This window comes from Rhincodon typus, chromosome 4 (assembly GCF_021869965.1).
Source record: "Rhincodon typus isolate 14 chromosome 4, sRhiTyp1.1, whole genome shotgun sequence".
Lineage (NCBI taxonomy): Eukaryota > Metazoa > Chordata > Chondrichthyes > Orectolobiformes > Rhincodontidae > Rhincodon > Rhincodon typus.
In genome coordinates, this window is record NC_063335.1 from 113,422,504 (window position 1) to 113,440,469 (window position 17,966).

General features: G+C 45.3%; 1 protein-coding gene across 1 annotated transcript; it reads right to left on the reverse strand.

The window, feature by feature from the left end:
• Window positions 1-84: 84 nt before the first annotated feature.
• LOC125482988 (SCO-spondin-like) lies at window positions 85-17,903 on the reverse strand. Its single transcript, XM_048596200.1, has 3 exons — window positions 17,759-17,903; window positions 3,038-3,253; window positions 85-200 (listed from the first exon to the last, which is right to left on the reverse strand). Exons 1-3 carry the CDS (start codon window positions 17,892-17,894, stop codon window positions 85-87), a joined length of 468 nt encoding a protein of 155 aa, XP_048452157.1. The 5' UTR covers window positions 17,895-17,903.
• Window positions 17,904-17,966: the final 63 nt, after the last annotated feature.

A 17,966-nucleotide genomic window follows, 5' to 3' on the forward strand; every position in this document is an offset into this window, starting at 1 on the left:
TGGGGTAACAGGGAGAGGCTGGGAATACAGGAGGGAGGGGTCTAGGGTAATGGGAACCAATGCCTGGACTCGAGGAGCAGGTTCTCACCAGTTTTCACACCCAATCTCCACATGCTCTCCTGCATGGATATATCGCCAGTCCTCGACACCAGGATACAGACTCCAGCTGCTGTTTACACTTGGCCCTGTGAGAATGGGAACTGACACAAAGCTTCATTAGAAGGTGCAGGTTTGTGAAAAGCCAGAGGCTGTCCAAAGTCAAACCCCGTTCACATCCACATCCACCCTGATTTGGTACAAATCTCTCACGTTCAAAACAATCACAGCAGGGGCCTCAGTGCAGAGCCTTCCTCTTACCGAGTGCTTACAGGATTGGAGGCCATTCAGCTCCTCATATCTGTGCTGACTCACAATTCACCCAAGAAGGAACAGCAGAGTAAGATGAGGCCCTGACTGGAGGCAGTGAGAGTGAGGGTCGGGGGTAAATCGCGGCCCTGACTGGAGGCAGTGAGAGTGAGGGTCAGGGGTAAATCGCGGCCCTGACTGGAGGCAGTGAGAGTGAGGGTCAGGGGTAAATCGTGGCCCTGACTGGAGGCAGTGAGAGTGAGGGTCAGGGGTAAGTCACGGCCCTGACCGGAGGCAGTGACAGTGGCAAACATCAAATGTTGCTGGATTAGAGACATTGAGGTCCTGGGCAAAAACTCTGGAGAAATGGGTTCAAGTCCCACCACTGCAGCAGGTGACTCAGTAGAAAACTGGACTCAAAGCTAATTCGACATCATGGCTAATCAACTCCAATGCCCCTTTCCTACACTGCACCTATATCTTTCACTGTCATTAGTCTCCAGAAACCTGTACGATTCTGGTCACCCTGCTATAGAAAAGATTTTATTAAATTGGAGAGGGTTCAGAAAAGATTTACCAGGATGTTGATGGGACTGGAGGATTTGAGATATAAGGATAGGCTGGGACTATTTTCCACTGGAGCATAGGAGGTTGAGGGGTGACCTTATAGAGGTTTATGAAATCATAAGGGGCATGGATAGGGAGAATAACACCTTTTCTCTAGAATGGGGAAGTTCAAAACTAGACATAATTTTAAGGTGAGATGAGAAAAATTTAAACTGGATCTGAGGAGTAACTTTTTTACACAGAGGATGGTTCGTACGTGGAATGGACTGTCAGAGGAAGTGATAGATGCAGGTACAGTTACAATATTTAAAGATATTTGGACAGGTACATGAATAGGAAAGGTTTAGAGAGATATTGGCCAAACATAAGCAAATGGGACAAGTTTAGTTTAGGAAACATGGGCAGCATGGATGATTTAGACTGATGGGTCTGTTTCTGTGCTGTACAACTCTATGGCTCTGTGATTTCTGTCCTGAACCTGCTCAGTGATCAAGCTCCCACAGCCTCTGGGCTTGAGAATTCCAAAGATTCACCCCACACCACCCCATCCCCAGTGAAGAAATCCCTCCCCCGCCATCTCAGATTTAAATGTCCTGCCCCTTCTCCTGAGATCCTGCCCCTGGTTCTAGAGTCCCAGCCAAGGGACAAACATCCTCTCCCCATCCACCCTGTCACCCCCGCCTCTGAGAATTTTATACGTTGAAATGTGATCAGTTCTCATTCTCTGAAACTCTGGGGAATACAGACAAGCACCTCATTTTCCGCTTGGGCCCTACATCCTTCTGGACTCAATAAAAACCAAAAGAACTGCGGATGCTGTAAATCAGGAACAAAAACAAAGTTGCTGGAAAAGCTCAGCAGGTCGGGCAGCATCTGTGAAGGAAAAAATCAGAGTTAACGTTTCAGGTCTGGTGACCCTTCCTCAGAACTTCCTCTGCTTTTTCCTTCACAGATGCTGCGAGACCTGCTGAGCTTTTCCAGCAACTTTGTTTCTGGACTCAATATCGAGTTCAATAACTTTAGGGCTTGCGGCACCTTCTCTAACCATCACACACTAGGCCTTATCATCCCACAGGCTGCTACCACAACCATCCCATTGTCAGCCCTGATGGTCCCCACTAGCAGCTGTTCACTCAACCAGGCTGACCTTTACCCATTCCTGTGTCTGTCCAGCAAGATAGCGCCACAGCAAATCCTCTTCTTACATCTATTATATTGTTCTACTCTTTTAAATCACAATTTTAAATCTGTCAGAATTATTATCAGTCTTTTGAATGTATTTCTCATATATTAGAGTTGAATTTTCTCTGCACCCTTTCTGTAGCTGTAACTCTGTATTCCGCACTCTGATTACGTAAGGTATGGTTTGTCTCATGAGCAGTAAAACATACTTTTCACCTTATCTCGGTAATTGTAACAATAAACTCAAATGAAACCAAATCAGAAAATCTCTCAGGATTTCATCTCAATCTACCTTTTACTCCTGTCCCCACTCCGCACCTCTTCTGTAGCATATATACCAACATTTTCCAAACTACAACCAGTTCTGAAGAAGGGTCACTGGATCCAAAACATTAACTCCTTTCCACAGATGCTGCCAGACCTGCTGAGATTTTGTAGAAATTTATGTTTTTGTTTCATTGTTAAGTATGCCTGGTGCTGCTCCTGGCATGCCCTCCTGCACTCTCCATTGAACCAGGGTTGATCCCCTAGTGTGATGGTAATTGCTGAGTGGGGGATATACCAGGGCATGCAGGTGGACTCTCAATTAAAATGGTTTTGTTCATATTTTTTAGATTCATAAATCTGCAGGAAGTCAGAGAGATGTGTGAGAATATTGAAGCATGGTCACTAGGAAAGTTGAAGCATCAACTGGGATCCTTAAGGGAGTAAAGGAAATTTCTGAATTATGTTGAGAATTTTCTTGATGAGAAAGTTCTGAGCTCTAGGGGAGCAGAGGTGTCGTTGATAACGCTGTGGGTTCGTTATGGATAGCGCTGTGGGTTCGTTACGGATAGCGCTGTGGGTTTGTTATCGATAACGCTGTGGGTTCGTTATCGATAACGCTGTGGGTTCATCGAGTTTGTTGGTATTGGTGAGCTTGATAGGAAACATCCTCACTTACCTCGGGATTTGCAGCGACACTCACTCTGAGGAACACATGATCCATTCTGAAGGAGCAAACTGTGCGGACACCCACAGGACGACCTGCAAACTAGAGATGAGTCAGGACCAGGGGAGCCAACATCATCATTGAGACAGACCACATCTGGAGAGAGATCATCACACGATCGAGGGCAGGTCCGTCCACAGACCAATAGAATCTGCTCACCTGGACAGTCTGCAAACAGGAACAATCAGTCATCGAGCCTGACTCTGACTGTTACCATCACCATCACCCCCCAGCCCTGTAACTAACCCCCACTAGCCCAGACCCCATCCTCCCAGCCCCAAATATCTACCCCAGACTACACCCCCCAACCCCCACAACTACCTTCAGACCCTACTCCCAAGCCCCCTAACTAACCCAGACCTTACTCCCAGATCCCCCCCAGCCCTCACAGTTACACAGACCCTCCCAGACCTACCATCCCCTACAACAGCCCCAACCCACACAGCCCCAACAATTACCCCACATCCCAGACTGCCCCAGGCCCCTGTCCAATGCACCAACCCCCCCAACAGCCCTACTCCCTTGCCCAGTGCACCAACCCCTACACATAGCTCTGAGATGAGCGGGAAACTATGAAAAGCCCGAGGATCATGAATCCAAACTGAAAGGGGTAGAATCAGAAGACTTTCTCACAGTTCCTTCAGTTTCTTGCCGATGAATTCACATTGCTGCTGTATCAGAATGATGGGAAATGTCAGACCAGATTTCACATTTAGATGTAAAACACTTAGGAGTCTTGACAACTGAAACTTTGTCAGTTTTTTTTTATTCACTCAGAGATGTGAATGTTGCCAGTAAGGCCAGCATTTAATGTCTTTCGTTAATTGCCCTTGAACCAAGTGGCTTGTTAGGGCCATTTCAGAGGGAAATTAGAGTCAATTATATTTTCTGTGTGTCTGGAGTCACGTTGGGCAGGTAAGGACAGAGGTTTCCTTTCCAATGATTTGTGAATCAGCTGGGGTTTTATGACAATTGACAGAGATTAAATACTTATCATTTGGACAGCTTTCAAATCTAGATTTTAATTGAATTCAAATTTCACCATCAGCCATTGTGGGGTTCAGACCTATATCCCCAGGTCAGGGTTGTGGGTGACTAGTCCAGTCTCAACACCAATACAGTTACCACTAATTCACATTACCATGACACGAGCACCTCCCCATAAACTACCTCACTGAGCAAGATATGGAGAGACAGCGACACCATTGCATTCCTGCAAAACATTTCCATCAACTGCTCACAGCTTCTAAGATTACAGTCTGAGCCACATATTAATTGGCATAGGGAATGAGAATAAGGGAAGTAAACACGTGGCTAAAGGAGTGGTGCGGGAAAGAGGGGTTCCTTTTCATGGGGCACTGCCATCAGTATTAGAAGAGGAGGGATTTGCATCGCTGGGACGGTCTCCATCTGAACCGAACTGGGACCAATGTTCTAGCGAAAAGAGTAAATAGGCTGGTCAACAGGACTTTAAACGAGAAAGTGGGAGGGGAAGGGAATGGTGAAACTTGCCCCAGAGGGGAACAAAGCAAAAGCTAACATCTGTAAGGGTGGATTTGACTGCATGGAAAAAATATGAAAGAAATGACAGGGGAGGAGAATTCAGGAGAGGTTATTAAAGTCTCCAGCACAGACACAAATAGGACAGAGTGTTTGGAAAGGGCTAGCAATCAAACACTGGAAAAACGAGTGACAATGAGAAGAGGGATGGTTAATACAGGACTGAAGGTGTTGTATCTGAATATACGCAGTATAAGGAATAAGGTAAATGAGCTTGTGGCGCAGATCGAAACTGGCAGGTATGACGTGGTAGGCATCACTGAGACGTGGCTGCAAGGGGACCAGGATTGGGAACTGAATATCAAAGGATATATATCCTATCGAAAAAATAGGCAGGTGGGCCAAGGGGGTGGGGTTGCCTTATTAGTGAGAAATGAAATTAAATCAATAGGAAGAAACAAAGTAGGGTCAGATGGTGTAGAATCTGTGTGGGTAGAATTGAGGAACTGCAAAGGTAAAACAAAACCATAGTTGGAGTTGTGTACAGGCCTCCAAACAGCAGTCAAGGGCTGGGGCACAAGATACACCAGGAGATAGAAAAGGCGTGTAAGAAAGGCATAGTCACAGTGATTATGGGGTATTTCAAAATGCAGGTGGACTGGGAAAATCATGTCGGTAGTGGATTCCAAGAAAAAGAGTTTGTGGAATGTCTACGAGATGGCTTTTTGGAGCAGCTCGTGGTGGAGCCCACAGGGGAACAGGCAGTACTGGATTTGGTGTTGTACAATGAGGCAGACTTGATAAGGGAGCTTAAGGTAAAGGAACCCTTAGGAGGCAGTGATCATAAGATGATAGAATTTACTCTGCAATTTGAGAGGGAGAAGATAGAATCAGAGGTAACGGTATTACAGCTGAATAAAGGCAACTTCAGAGGCATGAGGGAGGACTGAGCAGATCTGACTGGAAGAGGAGACTAGCAGGAAAGACAGTTGAACAATAATGGCAGGAGTTTCTGGGAGTAACTCAGGAGACACAGCAAAAATTCATCTCTAGGAAAAAGAAGCATGGCACAGGGATGATGAGGCAACCATGGCTGACTAAGGAAGTCAGGGATAGCATAAAAGCAAAAGAGAAAGCATATAATGTGGCAAAGGGCAGTGGGAAACCAGAGGATTGGGAAGCTTACAAAGACCAACAGAGGGCAACAAAAGAAGAAATAAGGAGGGAGAAGATTAAATATGAGGGTAAGCTAGCCAGTAATATAAATGAAGACTGTAAGAGTTTGTTTAGGTATATAAAGGGCAAAAGAGAGGCAAGAGTAGACCGCTGAAAAATGACTCTGGAGAGATAGTAGTGGGGAACAAGGAAATGGCTGAGGAACTGAATAATTACTTTGCATCAGTCTTCACAATGGAAGACATGAGTAATATCCCATAAATTAATCAGGGGCAGAGCTGAGTATGGTGGCCATCACCAAGGAAAAGATGCTAGTAAAACTGATTGGCCTGAAGGTGGATAAATCACCTGGACCGGATGGACTACACCCCAGAGTTCTAAAGGAGATAGCTGAAGAGATAGTGGAAGTGTTTGTGGTGATCTTTCAGGAATCACTAGAGTCAGGGAGGGTCCCAGAGGACTGCAAAATGGCTAACGTGACACCCCTGTTTAAAAAGGGAGTAAGGCAAAAGACAGAAAATTACAGGCTGATTAGCCTAACCTCAGCAGACATGGGTAAGATTTTGGAGTCCATTGTAAAGGATGAGATTTCTGAATATTTGGAAGTGTATGGTAAAATAGGGCAAAGTCAGCATGGTTTCATCAAGGGGAGGTCATGCCTGACAAATCTGCTAGAATTCTTTGAGGAAGTAACGAGCAGGGTAGACCAAGGAGAGCCAATGGATGTTATCTACCTAGACTTCAAGAAGGCCTTTGACAAGGTGCCACACAGGAGGCTGCTGAGTAAGATAAGGGCCCATGGTGTTAGAGGCAAGGTGCTAATATGGGTAGAAGATTGCTTTCTGCCAGACAGCCAGAGTGTGGGGATAAAGGAATCTTTCTCAGGATGGCAGTGGTGTTCTACAACTTTTCACTTTGTTCATTAATGATCTAGATGAAGGAACTGAGAGCATTCTGGCTAAGTTTGCAGACGATACAAAGGTAGGTGGAGGGACAGGTAGTATTGAGGAGGTGGGGAGGCTGCATAAGGACTTGGACAGGTTAGGAGAGTGGGCAAAGAAGTGGCAGATGGAGTACAACGTGGGAAAGTGTGAGGTCATGCACTTTGGTAAGAAGAATAAAAGCATGGACTATTTTCTAAATGGGGATAAAATTCAGAAGTCTGAAGTGCAAAGAGACTTGGGAGTTCTAGTCCAGGATTCTCTCAAAGTAAACTTGCAGGTTGAGTCAGTAGTCAGGAAGGCAAATGCAATGTTGGCATTTATTTTGAGAGGACTTGAATATAAAAGCAGGGATGTACTACTGGGGCTCTGGTCAGGCCACATTTGGAGTATTGTGTGCAGTTTTGGGCCCCATATCTCAGGAAGGATGTACTGGCCCTGGAGCAGGTTCAGAGGAGGTTCACGAGAATGGTCACAGGAATGAAAAGCTTAACGTATGAGGAATGTTTGAGGATTCTGGGTCTATACTTGATGGGGTTTAGAAGGGTGAGGGGGGGATCTAATTGAACCTTACAGAATACTGAATGACCTGCACAGAGTGGATGTTGGGAAGATGTTTCCATTGATAGGAGAGTCTATAATCCGAGGGCACAGCCTTAGAGTAAAGGGAAGACCTTTTAGAACGGAGATAAGGAGAAACTTCTTCATCCAGAGAGTGGTGAATCTATGGAAGTCACTGCCACAGAAGGCTGTGGAAGCCAGGTCATTGAGTACATTTAAGACGGAGATCGATCGGTTCTTTATTGTCAAGGGGAACAAGGGTTACAGAGAGAAAGCGGGAGATTGGCGTTGAGAAACTTATCAGCCATGATTGAATGGCGAAGTAGACTCGATGGACTGAATGGCCTAATTTCTGCTCTTCTGTCTTATGGTCTTATGGTCTAAGTGAAGTCTGAAAATTCATCCATTACCTCATTCCAGAGGCTGTTGCTAGGTGGCAACTACAAAGATCAATTAGGTTTGTTCATGAATGAAAGCAATTTAACTCCACCTTCATCTCTGTGGGCACAGTTTCCAAAATTATTTGTCAAAAACACTGTTAACTTTGCATTTCCAGGAAATCATGTGGTAAATCCATTGTAACCTAATCAGGTTTAAATTTCCATTTATGAGTCCTCACAATCCGCATTCCCAGCACAAATCTGGTGACAATGGCAACTTGTGAATTTTACTCTGCATTCCAATAGTTATTCAGATTGAACAAAATCAGTGGTGGTCTTCAGACTGATCTCTAGGAACACCACCAACTCGCTCCCATTCTACAAACAGAAATACAAAATAGGAGTCCCCCCAGCCTCCTCCACCATCCAATAAGGGCCTACTGTTACCATCGACAAACCTGTTTATTTTTGTTTTGAATTCCACATTCCCATCCCCCTGAAGGGCTCTTGATTCCCTTGTCAAACAGGACCTACCTACTTCAGACTTAAAATTATTTAATGGTCCCACCTTCTGGGGCAGCGAGATTCAAGTCAAAGTCTGTCTAACCTTGCTCGAAGATAACCCACTCATTTTTTTATTAGTGACTGGTGGGACAGAGGCATCACTGCCTGGGGCCAACATTTACTGCCTGTCCCTACGTGCTTTGAGAAGGTGGTCATGACCTGACTTCTTGAACCACTGCAATTGACATGCTGTGGGTTGACTAGCAATGCCATTAGGGAAAAAATTCCAGGATTTCGACCCAGCGACAGTGAAGGAACAGCATTATATTTGCATGTGAAAACGGTGAGTGACTTGGAGGGGAACTTATGGGAGTAGTGTTCCCATGTACCTGCTGTCCTTGTCCTTCGGGGAGAATAGAATCCTTAATGTGTAGAAAGAGGCCAACTGGTACATCGAGTCTGCACCAGCCCTCTTGAAGAGAATTCTACCCTACACACATAATCTCTCCACTTCCCGTGGCTAATCTTCCTACCCTGCACACTACGGGCAATTTAGCATGGCCAATCCACCTAACCTGCACATCTTTGGACTGTGGGAGGAAACCGGACCACCCAGAAGAAACCCACGCAGACACGGGGAGAATGTGCAAACTCCACACAGACAGACCCAAGGGTGGATATGAACCTGAAACCCTGGCGCTGAGAGACAGCAGTGCTAACCACAGAGCCACTGTACCAGCCATTGCAGTCTAAGGATATTTGATGGATTTCTGCAGTGTGTCTTGAACTAGTCAATTTATCTCCACTCCCTGGTTTATCCCTCCAACCTGAAAATAGTTGCTTTTGTTGCCTCAATTCACTCAGAACATCGCTCCTGTGTTAATACGTCCTGCTTTATTCAGGACGACTCCTCAATGAAACAGAAACACTGTCAATAATTGGCCAGCCTATGGGATCTACTTTTATATGATTGGCAGGAGGTGTCCACCCTCTCAACACACGCTGTGAACCCTCTTTCTCTAACAACCAATACGATGGTGCAAACACTTCAGGCAGTAAGAAAATACAGCATGCAAGAGACAGAAATAGCACTGATTAGAAGTCAACATCGAAAATCATTCCAGATATCGTGGAGTCATACACCATGGAAACAGGCCCTTCAGCCCACCTCCTCCATGCCGACCAGGTTTCCTAAACTGAACTAGTCCCAATTCAGTAAGCCTCAACCGATCAGCCTCCAGAAGAAGCACAGTTTGAAAAACAAATCCCATTCACTGTTTTCTATCTGTAGGCCAAAGTTCTAATCTAACACTGACACTTACCCTCCTATTCCATGACTAGCCTTTAATGTGCCACCTTGTCAAAACACATTCTTAAAATCCATATAGACGACATCCACTATATTCCCTCACCAACCTTCTCTGTGCCTTCATCAAAAATTTCATTCAATTAGCCAAGCACAAACTGCCTTTATACAAATGTGCAGGGCTGGATGAACACAACAGGCCAAGCAGCATCATAGGAGCAGAGAGGCTGACGTTTTGGGCCTAGACCCTTCATCAGAAAAGGGGGAGGGGAAGGGGGTTCTGAAATAAATAGGGACAGAGTGGGAGGCGGATAGAAGAGGGATAGAGGAGAGGATAGGTGGAGAGGAAACAAACAGGTCGAAGAGGCGGGGATGGAGGCAGTAAAGGTGAGTGTAGGTAGGGAGTTAGGAAGGGGATAGGTCAGTCCAGGGAGGACGGACAGGTCAAGAGGGCGGGATGAGGTTCGTCGGTAGGAGATGGAGGTGAGGCTTGAGGTGGGAGGAGGGGATAGGTGGGAGGAAGAACAGGTTAGGGAGGCAGGGACGAGCTAGACTGGTTTTGGGATGCGGTAGGGGGAGGGGAGATTTTGAAACTTGTGAAATCCAAATGTGCTATGATGCTGCTTGGCCTGCTGTGTTCATCCAGCCCTGCACCTTGTTGTCTCGAAATCCAAATGTGTTCTGGTTCTCCTTAATTAATTCAAATCTCTCCAAAAGCCAGTTCCAAATCCTATTTCTGGAACTATTAATGTTAAGCTAATTGGCCATTATTTACTGGGACTGTCCTCACACCATTTCTTGAATAAGGTGACACATTTGTCACTCTGCAATCGTTTGAAAACCTCCTCTGACTTTAGGGAAAATTGAAAAATTATGACAAGACCTTCCACTCTCTACCCCAACATCCATTAGCAACATCCATTAACAATGTCCATCAGCAATGCCCATAGACAATGTCCATTGGCAAGTTCAGTTTCTGGGCAATAGTAACCCCCAGGAAGTTGGCAGTGGGGTCATTGAATGTTAGGCAATGATGGTTAGACTCTCTCTTATTGGTGATGGTCAGTACCTGGTATTTGTGTGAACAAAGAACAAAGAAAAGTACAGCACAGGAACAGGCCTTTCGGCCCTCCAAGCCTGCACCAACATGGCACAATTGTTATTTGTCATTTTTCAGCCCAAACCTGGATACACTTTGGGTTTACTGCATTTGGCTATAGATTAATCAAAATTGAGGAACCATCTGGATGGGCATTTAAATGCCAAGGCACAGTATATTATGGACCACATGCAGGTAAATGGGATTAGTGCAGTTTGGTGTTCGCTGGTCGGCATAGACATGGTGGGCCAATATGACTGCTTCAGCATTTGAGGAGTCACAAGCGCTGCTTCAGGGAGTGAGTTGGCCATAGGAGCTGCACAAGAACTGGTGCACCCCCCTCAGGATGTCACCTTCCCCAGGAATCCTAGCCAGACCCATGAGGACCCCCATGCTGCCCAATCCCTCACCAACCTAATATCCCAGGACTCTCTTGGCTCCCCCATCATTTTGGAAATCTCTCCGGGGGGATGTTTGGTGCTGTGGGCCAATCAGATTGCTTGGAGGGTGAGACTTGCTCCCACTCTCAGCAACATGTCAATACACAGACCCTGGCTACACCCACACCCCACCCCACCCCCATACCCTCCGTCCATCCCCCATCCTGTTCTGGTCCAGTTTGGTCTCAAGGTAGCCATTGTTGAATTGGAGTTGATGTGGAGTGACGTGCCTGGTTTGAACCTTATTCCTGGCAGGGCCTTGTTGACCCAAATCCCTTGAGAAATGTCCTTTCACCTCTCTGTGTCCTAACACCACAGTCCAGTATCACGCTGACTCTCTTAACGTCATTGAGATCGACAGCACAGAGAAAAGACCCTTCAGCTCATTGAGACTGCACCAGTCAAAACAACCACCTCACTATTCTAACCCCATTTCCCAGCACTTGGTCCATGGCCTTGTATGATGTGCCATCACAAGTGCACATCTAAATCCTTCTTCAATGTGATTCTGCTTCTCCCACCCTTACAGGCAGTGAGTTTCAGATCCCCACAACCCTCTGGACGAAAAAAAATTTTCCTTATATCCCATCGAAACCTCCTGCCCCTACCCTTCAATCTATACTGCCAATTATTGACACAAATCACCGCCCCCAATCAAGGAGAAAGGTTTCCTTCTGTCTTCCCTATCTATGCACCTCATAATTATATCCATTTCAAGCCTGTTCCCTCTCAATCTCCTCTACTCTAAGGAAAACACCCCCAGTCTGTCCAATTTCTCTTCATAACTGAAACTCTCCAGCCCCAGGCAATATCCTGGTAAATCTCCCCAGTACTCTCTCCAGTGCTATCATATTGCCCCTATAATGTGGATTCCAGAACTGCACGCATTACTCTCGCTGTGACCGAACCAATGATTTAACAGTTCCAGAATCACCCTCTGTTCTTAAAGTCTATGTCTCAACCAGTTAAGGCAAGTATCCCATAAGCCGAACAAAAATTGAAAAACTGTGGATGCTGGATATCAGAAACAAAAACAAAAATTGCTGCAAAAGCTCAGCAGGTCTGGCAGCAAATATGGAGAGAAATCACTGGGTTCTGAGGAAGGGTCAAAGAATCTGAAGTTTTAACTCTGATTTCTCTCCACAGATGCTGCCAGACATAGAAACGTAGAAGATAGGAGCAGGAGGAGCCCATTCGGCCCTTCGAGCCTGCTCCATCATTCTTCATGATCATGGCTGGTCATCTAACTCAGTAGCTTAATCCTGCTTTCTCCTCATAACCTTTGATCCCATTCGCCCCAAATGCTATATCCAGTCGCCTCTTGAATACATTCAATGTTTTGGCATCAACTACTTCCTGTGGTAATGAATCCCGCAGGCTCACCACTCTTTGGGTGAAGAAAGGTCTCCTCATCTCCGTCCTAAATCCTCTACCCCGAATCCTCATACTGTGACCCCTGTTTTTTTTTTCTTTATTCATTCAAGCGATGAGGGCGTTGCTGGCTTGGCAGCATTTATTGCCCATCCCTAATTGCCCAGAGGGCAGTTCAGAATCAACCACATTGCAGTGGGTCTGGAGTCACATGTAGGCCAGACCAGGTAAGGATGGCAGTTTCCTTCCCTAAAGGACATTAGTGAACCAGATGAGTTTTTCCGACAATCGACAATGGATTCATGGCCATCGTTTGACTCTTAATTCCAGACTTTTTTTTATTGAATTCAAATTCCACCATCTGTCATGGCGGGATTTGAACCCAAGTTCCCCGAACATTATTTGGGTCCCTGGATTAACAGTCCAGCAATAATACCACTGGGCCATCACCTCCCCTAGTTCAGGACACACCCACCATTGGGAACACCCTCCCTGCATCTACCCTGTCCAGTCCTGTTAGAATTTTATAAGTCTCTGTGAGATCCCCCCTCATTCGTCTGAACTGTAGCGAAAGCAATCCCAACCTAGTCAATCTCTCCTAATACGTCAGACCCACCATCCCCGGAAGCAGCCTGGTAAACCTTCGCTGCACTCCCTCAAGAGCAACAACATCCTTCCTCAGAAAAGGGGACCAAAATTGCACACAATATTCCAGGTGTGGTCTCACCAAGGCCCTGTACAACTGCAACAACACATCCCTGCTCCTGCACTCAAACCTCTCGCAATGAAGGCCAACATACCATTTACCATGAATCACAGAAGGTAGGTCTGCAGGTAAACAAGTAATTAGGAAGGCAAATGGAATTTTGTCCTTCATTGCTAAAGGGATTGAAATAAAAAGCAGAGAGGTTATGTTGCAGCTGTACAAGGTGCTGGTGAGGCCACACCTAGAGTACTTACTTGAGAAAGGATGTACTGGCACTGGAGGGGGTGCAAAGGAGGTTCACTAGGTTGATTCCGGAGTTGAGGGGGTTGGCTTATGAGGAGAGACTGAGTAGATTGGGATTATATTCATTGGAATTCAGAAGATTGAGGGGGGATCTTATAGAAACATATAAAATTATGAAGGGAATAGATAAGATAGAAGTAGAGAGGATGTTTCCACTGGCAGGTGAAGCTAGGACAAGAGGGCATAGCCTCAAGATTAGAGGGAGCAGATTTAGGACTGAACTGAGAAGGAATTTCTTCACCCAGCGGGTTGTTAATCTGTGGAATTCCTTGCCCAGTGAAGTAGTTGATGCTACTTCAGTAAACGCTTTTAAAAAAAAGTAAATTTATTTTGAACAATAAAGGAATTAAGGGATACGGTGAGAACGCGGGTAATTGGATCTGAGTCCACGAAAGGATCAGCCATGATCTTATTGAATGGCGGAGCAGGCTCAAAGGGCCAGACGGCCTACTCCTGCTCCTAGTTCTTGTGTTCTTGTGTTCTTGTGTACCTTCATAGAACATAGAACATTACAGCGCAGTACAGGCCCTTCGGCCCACGATGTTGCGCCGACCTGTGAAACCAATCTGAAGCCCATCTAACCTAAACTATTCCATTATCATCCATATGTTTATCCAATGACCATTTAAATGCCCTTAAAGTTGGTGAGTCTACTACTTTTGCAGACAGGGCATTCCACACCCTTACTACTCTCTGAGTAAAGAACCTACCTCTGACATCTGTCCTATATCTATCACCCCTCAATTTAAAGCTATGTCCCCTCGTGCTAGCCATCACCATCCGAGGAAAAAGGCTCCCACTGTCCACCCTATCTAATCCTCTGATCATCTTATATGTCTCTATCAAGTCACCTCTTAACCTTCTTCTCTCTAACGAAAACAGCCTCAAGACCCTCAGCCTTTCCTCATAAGACCTTCCCTCCATACCAGGCAACATCCTGGTAAATCTCCTCTGCACCCTTTCCAATGCTTCCACATCCTTCCGATAATGCGGTGACCAGAACTGTACGCAATACTCCAAGTGCGGCCGCACCAGAGTTTTGTACAGCTGCAACATGACCTCATGGCTCCGAAACTCAATCCCTCTACCAATAAAACCTAACATACTGTACGCCTTCTTAACAACGCTATCAACCTAGGTGGCAACTTTCAGTGATTTTTGCACTTCTTTACCTCCTGCTGCAGCTGCATGATTACCTTCAGAGACTTGTCATAAGGATGCCAAGGTCCCACTGCACACTCTCCTCTCCCAATTTACAGCCATTCAGGTAGTAATCTGCCTCCTTGTTTTTGCTTCTGAAGTGAATAACCTCACATTTATCCACCTTATGCTGCATCCACCATTGATTTGCCCATTCACCCAACTTGTCGAGATCATGCAGAAGGATCTCTGCATCCTCGTTCACCCTCCCACCCAGCTTGGTATCATCTGCAAACTTGCAGATGTTACATTTTGTTCCCTTATCCAAATCATTAATATATATTGTGAATAGCTAGGGTCCCAGCACTGATCCTTGTGGCACCCCACTAGTTACATCCTGCCAATTTGAAAAGGATCCATTAATTCCAACTCTTTGTTTCCTCTCTGTCAACCACTTTCCCATCCAGCTCAATATATTTCCCCCAGTCCCATGTGCTTTAATCTTGCACATTAATCTCTTATGTGGGACTTTGTCAAACGCTTTCTGAAAGTCCAAATATACTACATTGACTGGGTACCCCTTGTCAACTCTACTAGTTACATCTTCGCAGAATTCCAACAGATTTGTCAAGCATGATTTCCGCTTCATAAATCCATGCTGATTCTGTCTGACCCTGCCACAGCTTTCTAAATGTTCTGCTATAAAATCCTTGACAATAGATTCAAGAACTTTCCCCACTACCGATGTTCGGCTCACCGATCTATAATTCCCTATTTTCTCTCTACCTCCCATTTTGAATATTGGAGTGACATTAGCCACTCTCCAATCTCCAAGGACTGTTCCAGAGTCCAAAGAATCCTGGAAGATGACCACCAATGCATCCACTATTTCGAGAGCTACTTCCTTAAGTACTCTGGGATGTAGGTTATCAGGCCCTGGGGATTTATCGACCTTCAATCCCATCAATTTTCCTAGCACCATTTCTCCACTAATATTGATCTCTCTCAGTTCTTCCCTCTCAGTAAATCTTGCATGCTGAAATATTTTGGGTATCTGATCTGTGTCCTCTTTTGTGAAGACAGAACTCTATGTATTCAGTTGCTCAGCCATTTCTGTGTCCCCTATTATACATGTCCCGTTTCTGTCTGTAGGGGACCTACAATTGTCTTTACCAATCTCTTTCTCTTCATGTACCTATACCTGCTGAGCTTTTCCAGCAATTTCTGGTTTTGTATCTCATATGCCTTCTTACCCACTTTATCCACCTGTCCTGATACGCTGAGGGACTGGTGTACATACACACTATTTACACACATCCCTTTGATCTTCAGTGCTTCCCAGGGTCCTACTTTTCATCATGTATTCCCTTGCCTTGTATGTTATGCCTAAGTGTATCATTTCAACTTACCTGGAATGAATTTAATTTGCCAGTTATCAGTCTATTTGACCAGCCCATAGATATCCTCCTATAGCCTCAGGTTATCATCCTCACTGTTTACTACTCACCAATTTTTGTATCATCTCTGAACTTACTGATCAAACCTCCTACATTCAAATCTAAATCATTTAAATAAACCACAAACAGCAAAGGCTTCAACTCTGACCCCTGTGGGGCCCCACTGGACACAGGCTTCCAGTTAGAAAATCTCACGTCAACTATCATCCTCTGCTTCCTGCCACTCAGCCAATTCCGGATACAATTAACCAAATTTCCCAGGATCCCATGGGCTCTTGCCTTTGCTCTCAAACTCCCTTGCAGGACGTTAGCAAATACTTTGCTGAAGACCAAAGAGACTACATTGAATGCACTGCCCTAATCAACAAAGCTAGTCACCTCTGAAAAAAATTAATCGAGGTGGTCAGATATGAAATCCCTTATTCTTCATTAATCTCAGCTTCTCCAAGTGCAGAGTAACTCTTCCCTCAGAATTGCTTCCAACAATGTCCCCACCAGCGGGGTTAGACTGACTTGCCTTCGGTTCTCTGGTGTATCGCTTTCTCCCTTATTGAATAATAATTACACATTAGCTGTCCTGCAATCCTGTGGCCACACAGGAACTGAAAAGTTTTGCCAGTACCCCTATTATTTCCTCCCTTGCTTCACTCAAAATCTGGGATACATTTCATCTGGTCTGGGCAACTTATCTATTTTTAAGCCTGCCAGACCACTCAGAATCTTCTCTCTGTCTATGCTAATTGTATCACAGACCTGCTCCCTGATTTCTACACCCACGCTGTCCCTGTTACTAGTGAACACTGACCCAAAGTATTCATTTAGAAATGTATGTACATCCTCTGGCTCCAAGTACAAATTACCGTTGATGTCTTTAATGGGCCCTCAACCTCCTCTCATTATCCATTTACTTTAATGTACCTGTAAAATAACTGAGGATCTACGTTGATTTTACCTGATTCTTTCATAACCCCTTTTAGCTTTCCTAATTTCCTTTTTTAAACTCCTTTTACACATTATGTACTCCTCTAGGGCTCCTGCTGTTTTGAGCTTTCGGTATCTGCCATAATCCTCCCTTGTCTCTAAACCCAAACCTTCATATCCCTTAATATCAAGGGATGACAGGATTTATTGATCCCACCCTTTATGTTTATTTGAACATGTTATCCCTGTGCTCTTCCCACTTCCTTGTTGACTGTATCCCACTGTTTAACACAAATTTACCTGAAAGTATCTGCTCCCAGTCCACTCTGGTCTCAGGTTATCATATCTGACCTTATTAAAATCGCCCTTCCCTCAGCTTGATTTCAGGCCCATCCTCATCCTTTTACAGAACAATGTTGAATTTAACTCAGCTCTGATTACTGTCTCAAAATGCTCCCCATTGATACTTCAAAACCATTTTCCCAGCCTCGTTAACTCAGAGAAAGTCCAAGACTGGCCCCCTCTCTGTTTTACGGTCTCCTATGGGCTGGCTTAAAATACTCTCCTGGATGCATTTTAAGAATTTTGCTCCCTCTAAACGTCTCACACTCCGACTATCCCAGTTCACCTTGGGGAAGTTGAAATCCTCTACTAACCCTACACTATTACTTTTACACTTCTCTGACAAGTGCCTAGATTTCTATTAGTCTATTCCTTTCAGACTGTTAGGGGGCCCATCGTACACTCGCAGCAATGGGACTGCTCCTCTTTGTGTTGTACGCTCTGTCACTAACCTGCACACGTGGGTGTACACTCGGTGTACACTCGTCACTAACCTGCACACGTGGGTGTACGCTCTGTCACTAACCTGCACATGTGGTTGAATTGTCCAGACACGCTCGGCTCTGCTCAGCTTCACCTTCACATTGCAAACCACCAAATCTCGGAGGAGGGCTACCACACCTCCTTGCTCGCACGGACACACCAACACACCCATCACACATTGTCCATGTTGTCCACGGGCTCCAGTTTCCATCCACTGGAATGATGAGGAATTAAACAGGGACGGGGAGAGA